Source organism: Macrobrachium rosenbergii, chromosome 17 (assembly GCF_040412425.1).
Source record: "Macrobrachium rosenbergii isolate ZJJX-2024 chromosome 17, ASM4041242v1, whole genome shotgun sequence".
Taxonomy (NCBI): Eukaryota; Metazoa; Arthropoda; class Malacostraca; order Decapoda; family Palaemonidae; genus Macrobrachium; species Macrobrachium rosenbergii.
Window position 1 is genome coordinate 22944073 of NC_089757.1, and position 25199 is coordinate 22969271.

The window sequence follows — 25199 nt, forward strand, 5'->3', positions numbered from 1 at the left end:
GTATATAAAATGAATAAAATCCTAGAATATTCACAAACAGTAAAAACATCAGTTGGACATCCAAACTTCAGCTTTTCAGAAATCAATTTCTAATTTTTTCGTTTGTAAAAAAACAAGCAAAAAAATACAATGAAAACACCAGAGCTAAATATTTTACGACAAAATACAATTCGGATATTTGGACCCCTATTCCGTACTCCATAAAGAATAAAAGTGTAATATTATAAACACTCCGACCTTTAAAAATTCTGTATTCAAGATTTTCTGAAGACATCCGCATCCATTGATATTAACGTAAGCCACAAGAAAACGAGTCTTCACAGCACATGCGAAACTATCGCCTGTATAAAACTGTACACTCAGTCATTTTGATTTTTGAAACTTCAGACATTAAATCTGAGTTTTTTAACATTCTAACTGGAAGACTTTAAATATGAAAAAGGTACATAAGAAAATTAACCAAATCATTAAAAAGAAAAATGAAACTAACATTTTAAAAGCTGGATATGCTTAATAGTTTTAAAAGCTGGATATATATATATATATATATATATAAATATATATATATATATATATATATATATATAGTGAGAGAGAGAGAGAGAGAGAGAGAGAGAAAGATAACTTATACCATGCACATACATATACTTATATTTACATTTACATACACAACTTCATTTGAAATTCCTTCCAACAGTTGAAGTGGAAGACTACACTAAAAGCCTCGACAGCGACAGCCTGGGTGTTGATCTTGACACGTCTCTCAGCCGCTCTGGTTCTTCGCTCTCCGTGAGAGAGGAGGTAGGCGTTAAGAAAGTCATTTCCATACAAGAAAACATTTCATTTGTTCTTGATGAATAAAAACTCTGCAGCCTGCGACATGCCCCACTTGCCAACATGAATTTAAAGTTTTACTCATAAGATATCTTAATTCCAGACAAACTAGAACACTAACTTTTGTTTTTTGGCAGATCGAGGCGCAAGCGGCCGAATTCGACGGGGAACAGCCTGACGCAGACGCGGCCACCACGGGAACGGAACCTCAGTCCATGGATTCAGAAAGAGAAGATTATACTCAGCCTCAAGAAGAAGGTAAGTGATTGGATTGGTTTTGTTTTCCTTATCCCAGTATTAAAGTGGAAAAGTATTTATATTTCCTCTGCATAACACAAATTGGCTTTCCTCGAGAAATAATTTTTTATTGTCATTTTAATATCAATGAGTGAAAATAGAAATATACAAATTCCATGTTTTTTCCCCTGTAAGAGAAATATTCTGATTCAGTACCTTAACCTCTACTTATATCTTTTACTTCATTAATGTTTCGACTATAATCACATTTTCTTGCACAAATTATTACAAGTGAATAAGTGTATTGTAATCTGTGTCATTTTACTTTCACTTCGATCTTACAGGAAAAATAGGAAGTTTTCCCTCTTACTGAAAATTTTATCTGCAGTCTTACATTGTGAAAGAATTATTTCAAAGACAAGCATCTGATCACATTCCAGTTTCAAAATGGCGGACAAATTACCAAAACTGAAAATCTGACAAGGAACATTTATTTCCCAAAGGATGATTTAAATGCCGCGAAAGCAATCTATTAAATCCTTAAATGCCCGATTATATACCCGTAAAAAGAATGTGAATAAATGCTTAGTGAAAAAGCCATGAAGTATTCGGAAAGGAGAGAGCGTTTAAGCCACCTTTCATCAGGTACATTTTTGTTTCTCTATAAAACTTTTAAACGAAATATTCGTAGATTTCCCGCACACAAAAATGTACGCGATGATAGATGGCTTACAAGCTATGAATATACCTAATGTAAACATCTCAGCTGGTACATATCATGAATCCAATGTGCAAAATGTATATATGAATGAAAGAATGTGGAAGATATTAAAATGAAGATACATTTACAAGTATTCAGTTCACAACTTACGTTCCAGTTAGAATAACTAAAATTAATCAATCAATACTATAATTAACAATACATACCCAGTGAACTATTGTTCACTTTTCACACTTCACAGTTATTACTTCCTTCAAGCATCGAAAATGAATCAATATTTCATCTAATCAGACTGACACAGTGGATTATCAGTAATTAGACCAATGAAGCTGACACGAGTCTCGGTTAAATTCAAGTTCATCATAAAATTCCCTTAATTACAGCCAGACACAACCCTACCTATTCAAAATGAAAGCAAATTATTCTAGAATACTACTAAATTAAAGCAAATTATTCTAGAATATTACTAATCATGTTGGGCAACACTGATTGTAATATTAGGCGAAGCACTTTCCACACCACCTGACTTCCAAATCATTAGTATATTGATATCACTTATCGTATTCTAATTAGATATCCCTCATGAGCAACCAAAAGGAATCAAGACGAATTCAAGCCCACTAACATTCAAATAATTAAGAGAGAGAGAGAGAGAAGAGGACTCATAATAATAACAATGATATAGGTCAGAGAACAATGATATAGTTTAGAGAACAATGATATAGATTAACAATATTCCAGAGAGAGAGAGGATTCACAATATATCTTAGAAAACAATGATACAGATTCACAATATTCCTATGAGAGAGAGAGAGAGAGAGAGAGAGAGAGAGAGAGAGAGAGAGGATTCACAATATATCTTAGAAAACAATGATATGGATTCACAATACTCCTGAGAGAGAGAGAGAGAGAGAGAGAGAGAGAGAGAGAGAGAGAGAGAGAGAGAGAGAGAGAGAGAGAGAGTTATAATATTATTCATATCATTCACTATAATGCCTTGTCCATATTGATCTCGATACGATGACAATCTATTTTGTTCTCTGTGTTGTTATATCTTAAGGCTCAGTTCGCTTCTCCACAACCACCACAAGTACTACAGCCGATGAAATTCCAAAAGGTGCTTTATATTTCTGTTCTTTATCCTTTTTTTAAATGGTTTTTCCCGTTCACCTTCGCCTACAACGCTTGCTTGACAAGTCTGTGTTCGTGCCTTGACAAGACTACTTAGCATGAATTGACTTTCTTGTCCCTGTTTCCAATGATTATTGAGTACGTTCGCTACGTTCATTAAGAACGGGTAGGCCAGCCAGTCCTCCTGCCCTATTGCAAAAGTGACTTTAATTTCCCGAGGCCCGTCTTCGCTCTGAACACAACGGAGATTGGGTTTGGGACCAGAGAGTGAGGCTTTGCGGTGTGTACTCTCATTTTAACTTTCAAAACATAACCTATAAATACATAAAAATATAACTTCGTAAATTCTTGCCCAATTATTTTAAAGATCGTAGTAAGCATCAACATGTAAATAATTAATGTAATATAATTACAATATATATATATATATATACATTGTTATATATATATAATATATATATATATATATATATATATTATATATATAATATAAAATATATATATATATATATATATATATATATATATATATATAATATATATATATATATATATATATATATATATATATATATATAATATCGACATTTTGATTTTAAATGAAAATTTGAGATATTTCATTTCCCAGCAAATTACTTAGGTTTTTATATTTTACGCGCACATTTATGTATCCACTCTTACAAAAATTATTCCTTCATAATCCCCTAAATAAGAACTTTAAAGTAAGAAATAAATTCAACAAAATATTAATCATAATTTTTAAATACGATGTTATTCACGAAAAGGAATACCAAATAAATCATAAATATTTTTACGTAGTCAAAATAAGAAGATTATTCTAAGCATATAAACGTCCACATTTACATTCATCAATTCTTCAATATTATAAAAATAAATACCCCTTTCTAAGTTTTTATGTGAATATATGTAACTGCTTCTATGTACGTTCTGTTTAAAAGTACAAAATAAATTTTCAAAAATGCAGTATAGTAAAACGTTAAAACCTTAGATAACTATATTGACTATCTTTGTTATGCTTAACATCAAATATCATATATACACTTTAATTACTTAATATTGCAATAAAAAAATTCTTGCATGTTTTGACATTTCCTTTGGCTATTTTTACACCTGCAAAGCAATTCACTCTTTAAATTTTCTTAGCTACAAGCTTGTAGACCAAACAACGCCAGCATATAATGTCAACAATAGAGCAGTTTTGACGATAGGCTATCTTTTACTCATCATGCAATAATATAGCATTATATATACATTTGGGAACATCTCCAAAACCTCCCCATGGTTCTATTTTGACAAAGATCTGTGGATGCCTCAGTATTTCTTCTTGGACTATGGAGAATTTGTCACTTGACTTTGAAATAGCTGCAAGTATCAGCCTCCTAACACAGAAGACAACTGAAATGCATGAAGTGTTATACCATCACGACACAAATATACTGCATACACACACACACATATATACATACATACACACATACATATATATATATATATACATACATACATACATACATACATACATACGTCCAGGCCAGCCCTATGAGAGCTGATAGTTAGCTCAGTGGTCTGGTTAAACCATTTTAATGATAATAAAAACACATACATCCATAATTCAAAACATTTACATCAGTAAATTTACACAAATACTACACAAAATAAAAATATACATATTCACTTTGTGTTCAATTCAACAAAAGGTATTTTTTCATAATCTGCTTCATTTCTTTACTTTGCACGACAAATTTGCACTTGACACGCCCAAATTTCCGATATGTGAAATGAATTCTTTAATGAAAACTATACACAATTAAATAAGCTAGACAACTCAACTTTTCCTGAAGAAAAAAAAAACAGCAAATTACTACATAACTTTTTCCTTCGTTAATAAGAACAAGAACCACAAATGACCAGCTGATGAAGCGACTAATCTCTTTATTTTCTTCTTGTGTTTTTCATTTCGCAAAATACACAGCCAGACAAGCCGAACCTACAGCGTGGGATCCAATTAGCGTCGACTGGGGGGATCCCCCGGTCACCCCGCTACCTCCAGTCACCAACGGACCGCCCGAGGACCAGACTACCTATCCGAAATGTATTGTCCTTTATAATTATACAGTGAGTAACAATATTTTTGTTATTTCATACTTCCCTATCCATCTAACTTACTTACCGGTATTATTTATCACGTCATAGGCTTTTAATTTACGGTAAAATTCCTACATGAAAATTACCAATTAGTTTACCTACGTGAGCAATTTTGGGACAAAAGGCTACTTTTGACACTACTGTTTCCCATACGATCAAAATATCTTTTTATTCTTTTATTTTCCAAATATAAAACAGAAGTCTATTTATTTTACACTTACTCTAAGCAACTTGGTTGCCGCTCCCATCCGCCAGTGAATACAAAAAAGGAGTGTCTGCCTTCCTTACAATATATAATTGCCTATGACCTTAATCTTTCCCCTTCCATTCCAGGCTCAAAATCCAGACGAACTGTCCATTGTGGAGAACGAGGAAGTGGAGCTCATGGGCGAGGGAGACGGGGATGGATGGGTCCAGGCCAGGAATTACAAGGGCGAGGTGGTGTCCAAATTAGAAACTTTATTACTGAACTTGTGATTAAATGGATTTACAAATGCAAAAAATTAGTTATTAACATGTATATTTTTATAAGCGTCACATAAGCATATCACATTAGTTTTTGTTTCACAAACAGGTTAATAAAAATAATGAACAAATGAAATTAGATTGAGGCTCTTCGCAGTGTTTTCATATATTATCATTATTAGGTAGAGATTAAATGGATAATAAAAATGCAAAAATGAATTATTAATTAACATAGATTTTTAATAATCATATATCACTATTATATATTTCGCATATAAGTTATAGAAGAATAAATAAATAAAAGTAGAGTGAGGCTCTTCGTAGTGTTTGGCGTTTTATTATTATTATTATTATTATTATTATTATTATTATTATTATTGTTTATTATTATTATCGTTAAATTATTATTATTTCGTTAAACAGAACGAACGTCTGCATGCCGTTGAGTTTGTATTGCAGTTTCCCAATCTCTCGAATACAACCTCAACAGCATCCAGACTGCCATTTTGTTTAATGAAGCTTGTTTGAGAGAGGGTCTTCATCCAAGATACTATTATTATTATTATTATTATTATTACTACTGTACATAAGGAGTCAACATTCTTATACACCCATATAAAAGGCAATGACTTGGAGACCATGTTCTTTTCCTACAAAAATGACCTGTCTCCGACATCACTTGAACGACGACCTCGGCAACGTCACTCACGAGGTCCTTCCCCTCACATCCTCAGGTGGGCTTCATCCCGGAGAACTACATCGAGCGGGAGGAAGACGGGGGCTCGGCTCAGGCCGCTATCCCCAACTTCGCGACCTTCCCGGAGCCAGGGACAGAAGACATGATGACGGGGGGCGGCGTACCCAACACTGCAGTAAGTGCTTCCGGGGGCATCTCATTCTCCTCCGTAGAATACAACTTGGAGGTGCGGAAGTTTTGTTTTACTTGGTTTTTCTTCTTATTTTTTAATTTAACTTTTCCTTTCTTTCAATTACTCTTTGGTTCAGATCATCAGCATTTCGATATAATGAGATTCTGGCAAGTCAAGTATCACACTAAAATGTAGATACTGAAGTCATTTTCTTTTTGTTTTTCCACCAATACTCTGCTTGATATTTCATTCAATATAAATATACTTTTTCCTGTGCAGATAAAACTTAAGCCATACGATTGCATAGATCATAGATAATCACATATTTTTTTGAACTAGCTGCAATATTACAGTACACATCTTTTTGCCAAAGATCTCAAAGGTTGAATCACAAGAAATAGTAGATAGAAACAAAAGGCCAGGAAGATAAGGTTAGTTTTCAGTTTCATTCCGATTTCAGCAATGAAACGCTAAATATTTTTGCAACACCTCTGGCGGAAATAAAGCTTATGTTTCGAGGTTTGTTCGAATGAAACAGCTAAGATTACATAACCTTAAAAACAACTGTACTCTGCAAAATGAGTTTCATTATAAATCCATCTCTTACCATAAAAGATGTCACAAGTATTCCATTTCTCACACTAATACATCTTGCAGAGCACTACTGGAAAACTAATAATATCCAACAGTAATAAAAAATAATATTACAATCCAAGCCAGTTTATTTGTATTCAAATTACTGAATTTACAATCTTATATTCTGTGCCCTCGAAGGATACCTAAAATGTAACTTTAGGGGATCCTTACATTTTAAAATAGATTTCTTCTCAGTTCTGAATGAATGCGTGAAACTCTTAAGTATACTCACACCTCAAAATGTGAGTCAACATTCACAAGATATATTAGTCTTTAATGGGTACTCAAGACATCCTCAAAGGATACTAAACATTATATGGCAACTTGAATTGTGAATGAATACTTAAGATAACTTACAACCATTCATTCATTCAGGGAGTCGCAAAAGACTGAACTAAATTTCAAAGATCAATAATTCATTCCCAGCTCAAGTTGGACTTGAATGTGTTATCATCCTTTAGGATGTCTTCAAACACACCAGTCTTTAGGGGAAACAATCCATTCAAAATAAAAACAAAAAACAATTTCGAAAGAACCTCGAAACATCCGCTGCCGGGAGACCAAATACTGGGCCTCCTCAGTTTTCTGATAATCTTGACTGGCCTTCTTGTTGCTTAAATATATTTTTCCCAAAAGAGAAAATATTTTAATGCTTTTTCACAGTCATACTGTTTTATAACACTATCACAGTTACCTGCTTTTAATAGCTAGTCCATAAATTCAAGAACCAAGACTGATGAATGGAAGAAAAATCCATGCACACGAACACACAAAAAACTATATAAACATTAACATACGCAACAGTAACTCAGCATGGACACAACAAGACTTGTGAACATAAACACAAAAAAACATACTAAAAAATGTTCAACTAAGCTCTAGTTTCAAGTGCAGTTCTCGTTTTGGCATCTAAAGACAATGTAGCCCTCAAAATTTCATTAATGGAAGTCCAACAGTAAGCCAAAATATCGCTGATAATAAATTTTCCGTAACACAAGATCGAGATAGAAAAGTACCCAAAATTGGAAATTCACTTGCAAATCTATACAGCTCAGAATGCCCATGTCACAGGATACACAGTAATAGTACCAGTCTTTAATGCAATAAATCTCTGGGTGGGCAATTTTTTTCCTTTTCATGGAAACAAAAAAAAAGAGAACAGTCCAATGGACTTTACATTGGTTAAAGACAGTAGCTTCCTATTTAAGGAAGTCAGTTTAACTGCTTGCAAATGCGCAAGACTCCAAAAAGCTACATAAGTGTACGACGTCCTACATTCAAAAGCAATATAATGTACAGACATACAGAAAAAAACAAATTACTTTTTCAAATGTGGCATCCACTACAAAGAGAAAGAAAGTTACAGCGTAGACCGATCCAAGGCCTCCTAAACATAATTTATAAATAGCTTATCAGTTTAAAGACAAGACTCGCTGTGGCAGTTTTAAAGTTTGAAAAGCTTATACGGTCTCAGAATGCCAGATCTTCATCTACCCCCAAGCACAAATAATGAACACTCAACAAGAACACATACCTTCGCCAAGGCCACTCAAAAGTAACTGAATCCTGGAATTACCTGTGTAAGAACAATCAGCATGCCATTCGAAAATCATTACTCAAATATACAGCAAGCTATGAAACACTTAAAACCAAAAAAAAAATTGCATATCCTTCACAACGCGGTTTTGATGTTGATTAATCAACTCTGTGCCGATTGTCCAGAAAATTAATCATCTAGAAGAGGTCATCAGCTAAATATACCGGCCATTTTTCATCAGATTGAGTGTGCCCATTTTAAAGATCTTAATGCCATACACACGCACGCACATACACACACATACACACACACGCACACACACACACACTCACACACCGGATGAGAATGAAACCTAATCCCTAACTAGATAGGGAGATAAAGAGCCCATACTTCTTTTAAACATAGAAGAATAATAATTAAATTTTTTTTTCTAATCAAATCTACTGGGCTTCTCTTCCTTTCACAATGAAAAGAGAACTGCACTTTATTTTAATATCTATTAGATAATTGACTCTACAAACTACGACAAAACAGAAAGCTCCTACATGCCTACTTATATAAAAAACACATACGCACACCCACTCATACATATATACATACATTTATACAGTCACACATACACATAACTGTACTTGGACAGACACTGAGTAATCAGGTGCACAGACGTCATTTATCATTTTTCTCTTCCTTTTATCGTCACAAGACTTAAACTTAGAGTTGTCCCTTAACCAGTCCGATCTTCAATAATGACTCTTGGGCATGCAGTAGCAAAGTTCCAAAAGCTCCTCCACTTGAGAGATTTGTCACCTCCCAACTCATCCCCTCTTAGTAGTAATTGCCAACAATTAACAAGATACTGTGTTGGTTATGTTGTCACTCAGTCGCATGATCTTTTTAACTGTGAATTGTGAATCCCAAAGTAACGTAATCATGACAAGATCTAGAGTTAAACGAGTAGACAGATTACTCCCCCCCTCTGTATTTCTCCTGTACAACCAATATACATCTGTATTTACGTTTGGATTATAATGTACCACATTTATTTTTTTCCAACAGTAGTGAATAGACGATAGCTAACAGTACAGTATGTCCCTGACAACCTTCCCCCTTTGACAAAGGAAGAAATGGTCATTCACTGGTATTTTCCTTTTTTTGATATAGTTATTCTCAGCTTTTGTATCGTAGTTGTAATAATACCCCCCTCCCCCCTCACCCATTCACAACTCGATAGTATTCATGTCCCTTTCAGATCACGTACTGAATACATCCTTACGCTCACTGACGGACAGCGGATTTATGTACAACCAGACAAAATGCGTTTTTATTTTATGCACGCATATAAATAACCTGGAGTTAAATTAAATTAAACAAGAAGTTAATCCAGAGATTCGAGCCCACGCATTTTCCTAAAAAACTTTAAATAATCTAACAACATTCATTAAATAAAACCATAAAGTTATTTCAAGTTACTGATGCATGCCCAACTTATTGAAGACGACAGAAACTCAGAAAAGTATCCATATATTTTTTCTTAACCCCTTTACAGGGAAAAAGAACACGCCTAGGAATTGCACCTTGTCGCAGTTATTGACTCTTTATACAGAATGATGCTTATGACCATACGAGGAACGATCAGATGCATTTCTTTGAGTTTTAGGCTGAGCGCTGTTGCAAACAAGCATGGCAGCTGAAGAAATTTCTTAAGCAAGAAGAGAGTGATCATTAGTCTATCATTGTTTTCACATAAAAATAATAATAATAATAATAATAATAATAATAATAATAATAATAATAATAATAATCATTCAGCAGTCCTCGAGTGAGCTTGGAACTTGTATTCAACTTGTAACTCCAAAGTTGTGGTATATTAAAATATTACAGCTTCACTACCACAAACCCAACCCCTCTGCCCCCACCCCCCGTTCCCCAAACCCTTATAGTTCCTGTATTATCCGATGTTCCTAACCAGTCAATTTTACCCCTCAGTCCGAAGCCCGTATCGTTACCACAAAATACACATGTATTGGTATACAAATTGGTGTACGTATACATGTGTATGGATATAGCGTGTGTATATATTTCTAGAATAGAGTTACAGCAGCGGCCGTTCTCCATACCATTTTTGTCAGTCAGCCCTGTAATGACTCCAACTGTTTCACACAATGTATGTTTTCTAGATGTTTGTATGTTTTTTTTTTTTTTGAAGACCATGATCATCATTATTATTGTTATGACTATCATCATTTATGATTTTCGTGCTCAAGTCATCCCTAACAATTATCTCCCCCGCCAAGACGGAGGAAGAAGTGGCCGCACCCGTCTCTTTCTCGTCGATCGATTACAGCTTCGAGGTGGGCACCGTCCTCACAGCTCTATACAAACCCCTCTCTCTCTCTCTCTCTCTCTCTCTCTCTCTCTCTCTCTCTCTCTCTCTCTCTCTCTTATCTGTCTATCTACCTTTTTCTCTCACTCTCTTTCTCTTTCTCTCCCCATCTCAACTCCTTCTTCCTATCTATATATATATTTTTTTTTTTTAATCCACAGCTTGTTTCATAGCTTGTTGAGACCTCCAGTGGCAGAAAGCTTTGACTTTTATTAAGAGATATACCCTGTAAAAATGAGCTTTTTAGCTGAAATCTGTTGCTTTTATATTCCGTGCTCTCTTTTCCATTAAGCGAGCCCAAATGCTTTAGATAACCTGGACCCTTTATGTAGAGAGAACTGCTTTAAAACATAAATCTTAAGAGAAAAATTTTTAAAACCATTCAACCTGCATCTATGTCGATTTGATTTTGTTAATCATAGATAATACTTTTATTTTTCTACTTAGAGATATCTGATTAGTCGAACATCAACCTGTCAAAGGCGATGATAAGCGATAGCCCTTGTAGTCTTCCTCTGGAAGTTCCATCAGAATGGAAGTCGTGAAAGAGGAAGGGAACAAATGAGATCAGTTTAGTTACATAAATCCAGTACAGCCAAGCACATATCCTGGAGTAGAGACATCTAAGGGTTCAGTCCATCTAATTTCATTAGTTTATTTTTCTCTTCGTATGTTTGGCTTTGATTTCCTCTGCTTAACCCGCATACTTTTTTTTTCTTTTGGATCGAACTGCTGGAAGAAATCCTCTACACTTTCAGGGGTTGATACTGACCTTCCTTATAAAGTAATACATGCATTCTTTTCCCTGTCTACTTTTACTGTGGAACTAATCAGCATCGTTTCCGGTAAACCCTGTGAGATGATAAAGAGACACCCTTGCATCATACAGTACAATCCTCTTTTTGTTTCAAGACCAAAGTTTTGTTTCTCCTGCCGTTTTGGTCAGTTGCTTCTGTTAAGTTTGAAGAGCTTTTATGTTCATAATCTCAATGGACCTGATTAACCTTCCACAAAATTAAAAGTGTAAGTTTCGTCTATGTGTCTAGTTCCATTCCAAACTCTGGATGGTGTAGAGAGAAACGTTTCAATTCTGCATCGTTATTTTTTATCCTAAATTTCCAAATGCCATAGGACTCCATGTGTGCTACATTAGTAAGTTATAAAAGAGAGAGAGACAAATTTCATGCTTATATAACGGTCATGATAACACTAAACCATGCAATTCCAATCCATGTATAAAAAAAACATTGCTTCTAGATGTTCTCTCCTTTGGCCCATGTCGAGAGTATTAATACCCTAAAATAGCTATCAAATAGTTTCTTCAGACTGCATGACAGACCCATTCCAGTGCGACGCTTTACCAAGTGTGTCATGGCAAAGGCAGGAGCCGTAAAGAAAATTAATATTCTTGCGTCCTACATCTCATCTCTCGCGACAAAGCAAAGTCTTTCTTCTACTTAAAACATTAGCAACCAAGTTTGAAGATTCACCTTTTTTACACCGAGTGTTGTACCTCCTACAGTCTATCAGTACGACTTTTCTTGACTATGACCAAGATGTGCACCCGTCATGTGTGTGTTTTCTATTCTCATCACCTGTATTATCTTCTCCGCACCAACATCACAACTCTACTGGTGACAATAACCCTCGCACACACTGAAAAGCATTTTTTCTCCCTAAGGAATGAAGATCACTTGAAATGCACATCTTTTATATCTATTCTGAACTACGCGTAACGTGAGGAGCAGCACTGATTCCTTGCGAAGTTATGTTTATTATTAGTCTGATGTCAACGCAAGGGAATGAAAGAAAGAGAGAGGGACAGAGAGAGAGAGAGAGAGAGAGAGAGGGAAAAAACGGCACGTATTCTGAAAAATAAAGCACTTATATGTAATGACCCACGTAGTACACCAATGCAAATTTTACAGTGAGAAAATGCAAGGCAAGTTTAAACCATTAACAATTCTGATCAACAGAGAAAAGGACAAATCACTTTCACAATATCCAACGCATCACAAAAATCTGCTCATGAAAATGTTGCCATGCAATATCTATTAACATCAAAGGTCCTTCAGGAACGCCGTGCCTCCTAGAGGCGTTTTTGCCCAAGAACTCCAGAAAACGTTCCATTGGTAGCTAACGCTAGAATTCAAGTCAACTGCTCTTGGTAAGTACCGGTAAAAATACTTCAAGAAAACGTGCAGATAATGAGTCGCCCAAGAATTCTAGAAGAAGTATTCAGCGAGTAATACAAGATATGCGAGAGAATGAAACCTCAAAAGTAACACACGAAACTCCTAGAAAAGGTACCCTCAATATATGACCACAGAATTCATGAGAATATGATAACTACACGTTTTAAGTAGTAAAGGAAAAAGATCTTTCTAGTAAGCATCACACGAAGTCCAGAAAAAGAGTGTTTTAATAAGCATCAAGAATTCTAGAATAGTTCTCCTATTACAAATAATACAGAAACCTTCTAAAAAGGAACGCAATTCTGGAGAAGATAATTCCGATAAATTAAGGATTGCAATGAAGAGACTCGTGATGAGAAACAGATTCGTGATTCTAAAAGGCATCTCCCTTTTCCATTACTAAAATCCAGATGACCTCAAAATCTTTTTTGAGGCATCAAGATTACACGCATGCCTATAAAAAGCCTAAAGGATTCAGAAAGCAAAAACCATTGCACAAAGACCAGCAGACAAAACAGAAGAGTAAATCACCCAAACACGCCAAGAATGAGCAAATGAACTGTAAAACCGATGCCTCCGAGAGTGATAAAATAATGCCCAACACAGGGATTGGAGAAAACAGATGGAAAATCTGTTATATTTGCAACGTCATTAAAATGGGCTCCCAGCAGGGATTGAAAATGAGGTATTCTTCAAACGCGTGAGCCTTTTTTTACTGCCCACTGAAGTGGCAATGGATTCAGAAGAGTAAAGCTTTGAGAAAATCAACACAAATATTCAAAGAATGTTCTACGGGCAGAAACAATTTAAAAAATCCAAAATCACAACCGTAACATTTTCGTCAGACCCAAGATTACGAGTATTCAAGCAAAATCATTCCGATTAACCAAGCTGTTATGATCGAGGAAAATACAGCAATGATTATTATCATAGATAAAAAAAATACTAAAAATTTAAACTATAAGAAATTATACGCTCTGAATTTAATTTTACCTTAAGACATTGAAACAAATTTTAAGATATTGCAGTAAAAGGTCAAAGAAGCCTCGATAAAATTAGAATTGACAGAGTCGGCAAACTGGGAAAAATTACATCATATAACCTTCAGCTGACTTACACAGAGAACAAAATTCTCCAATTAGAGACAAAAATCATCCAGATATCAGTAGATTGAAATTTCCAGATAACTGTAAGATTGCGAGTGCAATTCACAGCAGTAAAACTATCTCTGGGATAATAAAATGACAATAATTCGGCAAAGTCGAGTGGCTATATAAATGAAAGTTCCAATGGCATAACAATGAAATTTTCATGAAAAACAAACTGAGTAAAACCTCTTCATCGCATGAAAGAAATTAACTGCAAATATTGCATACGGCCAACCTTACAGAAAGGGTATACGACAAAACAGTGATTCATAAAAATAGATGGGTATTAGAGAAAGAACATGACGTGAAATTTTACGAAGACCTGGGCAAAACTCCAAGCGTATAAGCCTTTCAGTATCTACGCCATCTTATGAGATCGGAAATGACAAATAGCAACACTAAGAATGTTGTATATTCAGGAGCGACAATTTCAGACATGGATAAAGAGACAATACCAGATGGTTGCATTCGCCTCCCAAGCCCTCCTACGGTAGATGATGAAAACCCACGACAGAAAACATTTTTAAGATTCACCTCCCAAAGAGAAGACTGCCATAAAACCGAAATATATAAAAAAAGGTCAGAAAAACGTGATTTAGCTGAAATCAAAATTTAGCCTGATCTCCCGTTCAACAGCATCCGATATAGATTTGAATCCACCAAGTCACGCACGTGTAGCATACATGTATTTGGAAAACCTGCCACGGTACTAGACACCAGGTTGTATAGTAATCAGATGCAAGTAAGTCAATATATCTCCCATCTTTAGCAATGCCCTACAGTGTTAGACATATCTTGATAATGATGTTCATTAATATAACCAAGCTTAGATTAGTTCAGTGAGTTAAGCCAGACCAGTTATCCACATTTTACCGTTTCTCTCAAATTGCAGTTACAAATAGTCCTAATAATAACGAAATGTATAAGAGCTAATAATCACCCGTGCTTATATTTAAAAAATCGTGATTTCTCTTCATTTAAAAGATTCATCCACAATATCTTTCCAGATACTGTAATTGTCATATCAACAGAATCTACTACAAATGATATCGCATTTTTTTAATATTAAATCTCCCAAATATCGACACACAAGCGCAGCCACTACCCTCATTCTCACTTTAAATCCCCCCACTACCCACAGGGCGGCGAAGAATACCAAGGGACGGATGACTATTCGTCAGAGCCTCCGGCGGACTTGCCTCCTCCTCCTCCTCCAACGGTCACGGCCCCTGCGATGACTATGCCTATTCTGTCACTGCCGACGGACTCCGATACCCACCATAGTTGTCAGTGTTACTACTTATTTTATTAGTATTAAGCTACCTAGTTTAGTCTTGAACTCTAGTTACAATGGGTTAAAACATTTCGCGTAAAAGCATATATATATATATATATATATATATATATATATATATATATATATATATATATATATATATATATATATATATATATATAAATATATATATTATATACATATATATATATACATATATAAGGAATAAGGCTAACATGAGAACAAATTTTAACTGAGTTTTATGTTTTAACAATTAGGTTCTTTCCAATCTTATTTATTACCTCTAACTAAAAGGCATAACGTCACAATCCCACTCTTGAAATTTACTAAGAACGTATCTTTTCATTATAAAGCACGACAAATCACCTGGCAATAGTCCTTAACAATCTTACTTGATTCATACAGCCAGAGGATTGCTGAAAATAATCATTATCGTCATCCAAATGATGGCGACAGAATAATTAGTTGGATTCTTCAATCTTAAAAATGTAACACAGTTTAAAGCTAGAAATGTTATAAATGGTACTGACTGAATAACATTTTTAAAATTATTCACTGTATATTTCAAGGTAAAACGTAAAGTTATCTAATGAAATTTTCGGCTAAAGGTAAGGTGTCACGTAATTCAGTTTTCTATCTCTTGAAATGAATACATATATAATTTTTATCAACTTCAAAAAGAAAATGTCTGCACTCCGTCGTGTTGAATGAATTTGACCTAACCTCAACTCCTAAAAAAAAAATAGGCCAGAATTTTTTATCATAAGCTTTGTGATTATAATTTCTTCTGAACGCAATTCGTTCTCCTTTTCTCTATTACTTATAAAATCTTATCATCTGTAACTCAGCTTGACGACTACCTTCAACTTTCTTCACTAATGTGTGATATATATATATATATATATATATATATATATATATATATATATATATATATATATATACAAGCTGAGCAAGGGATGATAAAACAGGCTGGTTCAAATTTGCACGAACACTTGAGAATCTTTTTACGGTAAACAAAAGATCAGCAACAATTTTTCCCAGTCTTTCTACGCATCCTCAAATTCTACATTTTCCAAGGTCAAACACCTGATTTGCCTAACATTTTTAAAATTCAGTTCCGTAAAGTTATCTAATGAATTTTCCATAGGCCTTACAGCTACTTCAAAAGAAAATGCCAGAAATACCAAACCTGTCCTCAGCCTCTTTATCTGCCAGTATTCTTAACTGCGTAACTCAACCTGATCTAGAACACCAGCTTATTGGAAATGTCCCCCACCTGATTATCCCTATTCTTAACTGCGTAACTCTACCTGATCTAGAACACCAGCTTATTGGAAATGTCCCCCACCTGATTATCCCTATTCTTAACTGCGTAACTCTACCTGATCTAGAACACCAGCTTATTGGAAATGTCCCCCCACCTGATTATCCCTATTCTTAACTACGTAACTCTACCTGATCTAGAACACCAGCTTATTGGAAATGTCCTCCACCTGATTATCCCAACACCTAAAGATCGACATAACGACCATTGCTACTGCTGGTCGTTATGTCGATCTTTAGGTGTTGGGAGGCTTACCTACAGGAAGCCTCCTGACGACAATTCCTATTCCACAGTTGGTTTGCACTGCCGAGCTATGTACGACTACGAAGCCACCTGCCCGGAGGAGATCAGCTTCATGGAAGGACAGATCATCAAGATCCTGAAGAAAGCCGTCCACGACGTGGACGACGGATGGTGGGAGGGTGAAGTGGATGGACAGGTGGGCCTCTTCCCGTCCCTGGTGGTGGAGGAATGCCGATCCGACGGAGAACCTCTCACGCCTGATGTAAGAAGTTATCCATCAATCTCACCTACTCTCTCTCTCTCTCTCTCTCTCTCTCTCTCTCTCTCTCTCTCTCTCTCTCTTTCTATATATATATATATATATATATATATATATATATATATATATATATATATATATATATATATATATATATATATATATATTTAGTGACTTACCTTGACACAGGTGATTTACCTGCGTAACTACCTATCTCTGTAATCCATATATTTTTTCTTTGTCTCATGGTCTATCAGCTGTGATCCAAAAAAGGTTACCCTGATCCTCAACTTAAGAAAACGATACGGTAGTCTAACAGCGTTCATTAACGACAGTTGCCAGAAGTTATTTTTTTTAAACGTTAATTTCGTGTAACGAAAGAGGATCACGATGACCTTTGTCAAACTTCAGCTTCATAAGCGTCACAGATTTTTTTTTTCTCGTGGTCAGGTAAATTCTTAGCAGCAAAACACACACAAATCATTTAGTCCAGAGAGTATCTCACCAAAGACAGTAAGGTAAAAGGTTCTCTGTGATGAATTCCTTCCCTGTGATGAATTCCTAACTGTAAAATTTGAATTAAATGTGCCTAAAGAGCGGTGCACTTCAAGTCAGGAAAAGTGAAATATATACAGAGTTAAATCCAGCGACACAAAAATGATCATAAACTGCATTCCTGGTTTGAGATAGACACTTGACAATGAAACATAAGTATATGTATGAGTTTTACAATTGTGTCCAAATAAATTTAACAACGCTTGGAAATTTTCACTAGTTAGGTGGAGTACTATAACAACACACTACTGATATATATATATATATATATATATATATATATATATATATATATATATATATATATGTATATATATATATATATATATATATATATATATATATATATATATATATATATATATATATATATATATATATATATATATATATATATATATATATATATATATATATATTACACACACATACAAATAAACAGACATGCTCGTACATCGTTGAACTGTCGGAAATACAAGGCTGAGGTTCTACTAGTACATGAACCTAGACGGCTTCGTTTCCTTTTCACAGAGAGAGAGAGAGAGAGAGAGAGAGAGAGAGAAGGAGAGAGAGAGAGAGAGAGAGAGAGAGCTATCAGAAAAACAATAACGAAAAACTAACAACATGAAACATTCAAAAATTTTCCACTACGTACGAAACTACGTCAATAACACCTCGTCCACTTTTGTATAAAACGGATATGACAAATACTGCTATTTTCGTGAAAAATGCATATTTGCAACCGCAAGCACAGATAAAATCATACAGAGAAAATTGTAAACCTTACCAACCTTCTACTGCAATTCATTATGAAAACACCAGCCGCTCAAATCATAATAAAACCCCATCCACTCACAAAAGACACAAATAGTTTCAGTATGCTGCCGCAAATTGAAATAATCAAATCTAAAATCACTTACCAAAAACTAATATGAAAATGAATTAAAATCAAAGCAGCTACAGAATTCACAAAAAAAAGTTTCTCAGTAATTCACTATAATATTCTGATGAAAAAGGATAATACCGCAGAGAAAATTCAAATTAAATATCACAAGATCCTCAAAAATTCGCTAGAAAATTAAAATCTCTACAAGATTTGCCATAAAAATCGCAAAACATTCAAACACTCACTGAAGAAATAAAGGACCTTTATATATTCATCATGAGAAATCACCAGAGAAACCTTCAAATCTCCACTGTAGAAAAAAAATCAGTACATCATAAGACATCAAACAAATCACTCCTAAAACATTTGAAACTTTCACTACAAAAATAATCCTCAAAATTCACTATAAAAAAAAAGTCACGAAAAAAAAAAACAAGCGCTAGAAATGGAGCTGATTTAAAAAAAAAAAAAAAAAAAGGATCACTGATGCACGATTCCTTGAGTTTTTCAGTCACTTTCTCATTATTTTTGGCAGTTGGTGTTATGTGTCGAGCTTTCTCGCACTACATCCAGATTCAGTACTTTGCTAAGGTCTCCTCTTTATCTTTTTTTTTTTTTATTTTACCTATATTACAGAATTCTTTCTTTTCTTACTTATGTACTGGATGTAATATTATTTATTATTATTATTATTGACCAATATTAAATGTGTGTATTATTATTATTATTATTGTATTGTATTATTATTATCACTTATAAACATGCACTCTTAAAAAAGCACATACAGTATAACACAAAAGTAAACACAATACATATATAAATATATATATATAAATATTAGTAGAAAGTAATAAATGGAAAATGACAAAAAATAAATGAAAGGCGACACTCTAGACACGAATCACTTGACAGAAAAACACACCGACTTCCAAATCAAAATGAAGAGTATAAACTGCTTACTTTATGGTAAATGAAAACAAGGTTGTTCCTCTCAAGATCTTAGCTTTTAAGGAGCTAATGTAGAATTGTCGGTTCCCCTAATTTTAGCTAGATACTAACGCTATTGAAGGATGTCACAAGGTAATGACGCTACAAGTAGCAACTGTGACTGAAGTACACAAAAAATATATACGCAACCTCTGCTTGCCTAACTGAATATATCACAACAAACGCACACACACATACAAACACACACACACACACACACACACACATATATATATATATATATATATATATATATATAATATATTTATATATATATATATATATAATATATATATATATATTATATATATAAATATTATACAGACAAACACACATACACATGTGCAAGCACACAAAAATATATATATATATATATATATATATATATATATATATATATATATATATATATATATATATACTTGTATGTATATATATATATATATATGCATATATATATATATATATAAATAAATATATATATATATGTATATGTATATATATATATATATATATATATATATATATATATATATATATAAAATAAATGTATATATATAAAATATGATTATATGATTGTTTTATTTGTTATTTCAGGAACAAACATTTTATCTATGATTTTCCATGGTCTGATATCAAGTGGCTGCACCTTTATGGCGATTATCTTGAATGAAAAAAAAAAACAGTGTATTGTTGCAGCATGAACATGCACTAACGGGAAGCTACGCAAACAAAAAAAAAAAAAGTAAGACATTTTTAAACACTTGCTGGACAAGATGACAGGCCGTGATTTTTAAATCCATCAAAACGGAAAATAAGGATTTTAATCATTTTTTTAATATAAAAATTACAAATATAAAAAAAATAGTCAAGGAAAACCTTTCTTTCACTTTCTATATGAAAGTTTGCGATATGAAATTCACCTGAAAAAAATATTCAATATGAGGGGAATTCATAAAAAAAAAAATGTATAAAGAACCGACTTGTTTGCGGAGCTTCAAATATTTGTTTTCACAACCGAGTAACCTTTGCACAACTTTTACATGTTGAGAGTTCAGTATGATATGATTGTCTAAGCATAATATCTTTTCTGGCTGCAGTGTTATCTTGCCATGAACCTTGTTGGATGTGTCACTATTCAATGTGTCACCATCATTCCTCTATAGCGTAGAAGCAGATGCTAGACTTGTGAAAAAACGATAGAAAAACAAATTGATACTTGAGTTACATATTGAAAGAAAAAGTAGATATCGGTCGATGAATTGGTTAAATGCATCCACCTCTACCTAAAACGAAATCCCCCTCTTTTTTTCTCTCCTCCTTCCTATATTCTTGGAGCCTGTTGGAGCAGACACTTGTTAAAAGCACTAGTTCAACAATAGTGAGTAAAGAGAACCAAAGGAGTCATATATTGTCATGCTAAAGCCGAACCTAAGACGGAGTGATTTTATTTTTAATCTTTATTCTTTGTAATACTGATTTTGCTATCAACTTCTGCCATATGAGTAGATAATGCATGGAAAAACTACGATTTGTATGTATATATATATATATATATATATATATATATATATATATATATATATATATATATATATATATATATATATATAATATATATAATATATATACAGCTTTTATTTACTTTGTATATGGCTGAAGGAAAACGCCTGCTAGGCCTACGCTATATTGATACTAGCCCATATGCCAAGCTTCTCTCTTTGCATTTACAAATGCCTAGACGCTTTGCCAAGCTCCAATGACCTTTGACTCTTTCTAAAAGCTTATGATACTTGACCTTCGTAGCTTGTATTTGGTATTTGGATTCGTCGATCCGCAGCTCTGGGTGTTTCCAGATTTTCCCCGATGTCTAGTGAAAAGTCCTTTTATATCCTTAAGAAACGAGAATTCACTTATCCTAACCTTATCCTAATCCTTCTATACAGCTCCTTCATTTCTTTCACCTTGTTATTATTTCCTTTACTTTAGCCCTTTCATGGGTCTTTTTTTCACATTTCAGGTTCAAACACTTGTCATCCATCATTTTTTTTGCAATTTCATTACATATTATTCTTACTAATCCACTGAAAAACTAACAGTACCAGACAACTGAACAAAAGGTGGAGTTTCAGAAAATCAGACTCCTTTGACAGATTATACAACAAAGTTTCTTCTCATTTAGGCCCTTTTATGTTCCACAACAAACTCAACTTAATCTATCGCTCTCCCCATCTCTTCCTCCATACGTTTTCAGCCTATTTCTCCTCATATAAACTCATCATATATTCATCCTCCTCAAAGTTTCATCTAGCCCTTCTCCTACCCAATCTTGTCCCATGCCTGCTCTACCTCTACTTTGATTTAAATCATGAATTTTCCTCCACTTCATCGATTTTTACCAATGGCTATTCTTGTAGGTACTTTCTCCTCTTCTTAACCAATACACTATTCCTCTTCCATGCACCTTAACCCATAGGTATTCCTCCTCCTTTCGTTGCAACCCTCAGCTACTCATCCTGCAAAACTGAACCCTTCCTTTTTTATTCTTCCCATTATCTTAACCCTTTGCTACTCCTCCCCTTCTTGATACTCTTAACCTATAGTGATTTCTCCTTCCACCCTTCCGGCTCTCGTCTTAAACCATAGTCACAAATTTTAAGAGTCATGCTATGAGTAGGGGGAACCCTTGATCACTGCCGCCTCCTCCCGTGCACTCTTCAGGTATTCACGTTCCAGGCCATATCGGGAGCGTCTCCGTGCACTACACCTCCTCCGCACACTCCTCCTGAGGTCCCCGGTTTCCTCCTGCCACCGGAGAGAGTCATAATCACTCAACCTACACCAGTTGCTGAGACCATAGAGGAAGCGTCGAAACCTCCTCCAGAGCAGCAGGAGCAGCAACAACAACAAGTCAATGGAAATGGTGAGAAAAATTTAAATCTTTCGTAGTACATGCCAGGTTTCTCATTGTATGGTGAGAAAATTTTAAATCTATCGTGGTACATGCCAGGTTTCTCATTGTATGGTGACAAAAATTTTAATCTATCGTGGTACATGCCAGGTTTCTCATTGTATGGTGAGAAAAATTTGGTACATGCCAGGTTTCTCACTGTATGGTGAGAAAAATTAAAATCTGTTGTAGTACATGCCAAGTTTCTCACTGTATGGTGAGAAAAATTAAAATCTGTTGTAGTACATGTCAAGTTTTCTCACTGGTGAGAGAAAAATTAAAATCTGTTGTGGTACACGCCAGGTTTCTCACTGTATGGTGAGAAAAATTAAAATCTTTTGTGGTACATGCCAGGTTTCTCACTGTATGGTGAGAAAAATTAAAATCTGTTGTGGTACATGTCAGGTTTCTCACTGTATGGTGAGAAAAATTAAAATCTTTTGTGGTACATGCCAAGTTTCTCACTGTATGGTGAGAAAAATTAAAATCTTTTTTTGTGGTACATGCAAGGTTTCTCATTGTATGGTGAGAGAAAATTAAATCTTTTGTGGTACATGCAGGTTCTCACTGTATGGTGAGAAAAATTAAAATCTGTTGTGGTACATGTCAGGTTTCTCACTGTATGGTGAGAAAATTTAAAATCTGTTGTGGTACAGGCCAAGTTTCTCACTGTATGGCGAGAAAAATTAAAATCTTTTGTGGTACATGCCAAATTTCGCACTGTATGGTGAGAAAAATTAAAAATCTGTTTGTAGTACCTGTGTCAGGTTTCTCACTTTATGGTGAAAAATTAAAAATTTGTTGTGGTACAGGCCCAAGTTTCTCACTGTATGGTGAGAAAAATTAAAATCTTTTGTGGTACATGCCAAATTTCGCACTGTATGGTGAGAAAAATTAAAATCTGTTGTGGTACGTGCCAGGTTTCTCACTTTATGGTGAGAAAAATTAAAATCTGTTGTGGTACAGGCCAAGTTTCTCACTGTATGGTGAGAAAAAAAAATCTTTTGGTACATGCCCAAGTTTCTCATCTTTGAGAAAAATTAAAATCTTTCGTGGTACATGCCAAGTTTCGCACTGTATGGTGAGAAAAATTAAAATCTTTTGTGGTACATGCCAAGTTTCTCACTATATGGTGAGAAAAATTAAAATCTTTCGTGGTACATGCCAAGTTTCGCACTGTATGGTGAGAAAAATTAAAATCTTTTGTGGTACATGCCACGTTTCTCACTGCATATATATCTCAGAGATTCATGAAATATTTATGTCTTTCAACAATGTTACAAGGTTCAACGTCTTATGGTTACATTAGTTCATCCTTACAACGAAGTCAAAACCTATGGTAAAATGTTTACATGAGTGCACATCCATGGCAGAGTGAATAATCCTCTTTCATCTTGACAGCCTTCAACTACGACCAGCCCAACTTTGAGCTGGAGCTGAGCGGCACCCAACAAGAGCTTTACTCGAGGCAGTTCAGTTCATCGCCTGAGAGCGAAACGACCGAAAAGGACCAACAGTACGCCGAACTCGTTTCCAGTCCAGATGTGTCCAACCAAGATGTAAGGTTCCAGTAGTTAATTTTCACTGTTTCAACCTATAACCTGATTTCCAAGATGCAATGCCAGTATTAAATTCCCAATTTTCTTCCCGGATAACATAAACTAAATCTTTGAGGAATCTAATAACTTAGTAAAATTATCTAATCATTTTCTTTCTTTGCATGGTATTTCTCCTTGGCCAGTATTCAATTAGGTATATTCAAACGCTCTTCTAGCTCTTTTAAAACACTTCCTTTATCTTTGAATAACTACAACAAGATCCTAGGAAAATACTTAGTGCAAACTTTTGAAATCTGCAAAGCACTGGTTTTTCTATCCACCTCAGAACTGCTTTTCGTACAGAGGGGAACCTAGGGGCTATTTTTGAAGTAAATGACTATTAGTACATAAAATATTTTGGATCTTAGGATTTTTGTATCTCTGCTTCTGCCTTTTTCAATTAAAAGTAAAGTTGATGGAATGCTCTCATATTCAAAATTCATACAGACGCACACAATCAAACAGCACATATGTGGTTATACTGTATACATACATACATACATGCATACATACATACATACATACATACATACATACAAACATATATATATATATATATATATATATATATATATATACACCCATATTATATATATATACATATACACCAGTGTTATATATATATATATATATATATATATATATATCTATATTTATATATATATATCTATCTAATATCAGTCAAAAAAGTGCTTATGATTTTTTTCAATTATACTATACAATATTATCAGAAATATTAGTTAATACCACTAACCACATCATCTATTTTACATGA

The 25199-nt window shown here is 34.2% G+C and overlaps 1 protein-coding gene across 1 annotated transcript in view; it reads left to right on the forward strand.

The window, feature by feature from the left end:
* nwk (nervous wreck) overlaps window positions 1-25199 on the forward strand; it is a 330585-nt gene that overhangs the window by 278432 nt on the left and 26954 nt on the right. The window contains 10 exon segments of the mRNA XM_067119697.1: window positions 698-801; window positions 972-1092; window positions 4917-5059; window positions 5423-5527; window positions 6289-6477; window positions 10891-10947; window positions 15464-15608; window positions 17240-17451; window positions 22613-22799; window positions 24228-24385. Of these exon segments, the coding sequence (XP_066975798.1) occupies window positions 698-801; window positions 972-1092; window positions 4917-5059; window positions 5423-5527; window positions 6289-6477; window positions 10891-10947; window positions 15464-15608; window positions 17240-17451; window positions 22613-22799; window positions 24228-24385 (1421 nt within the window).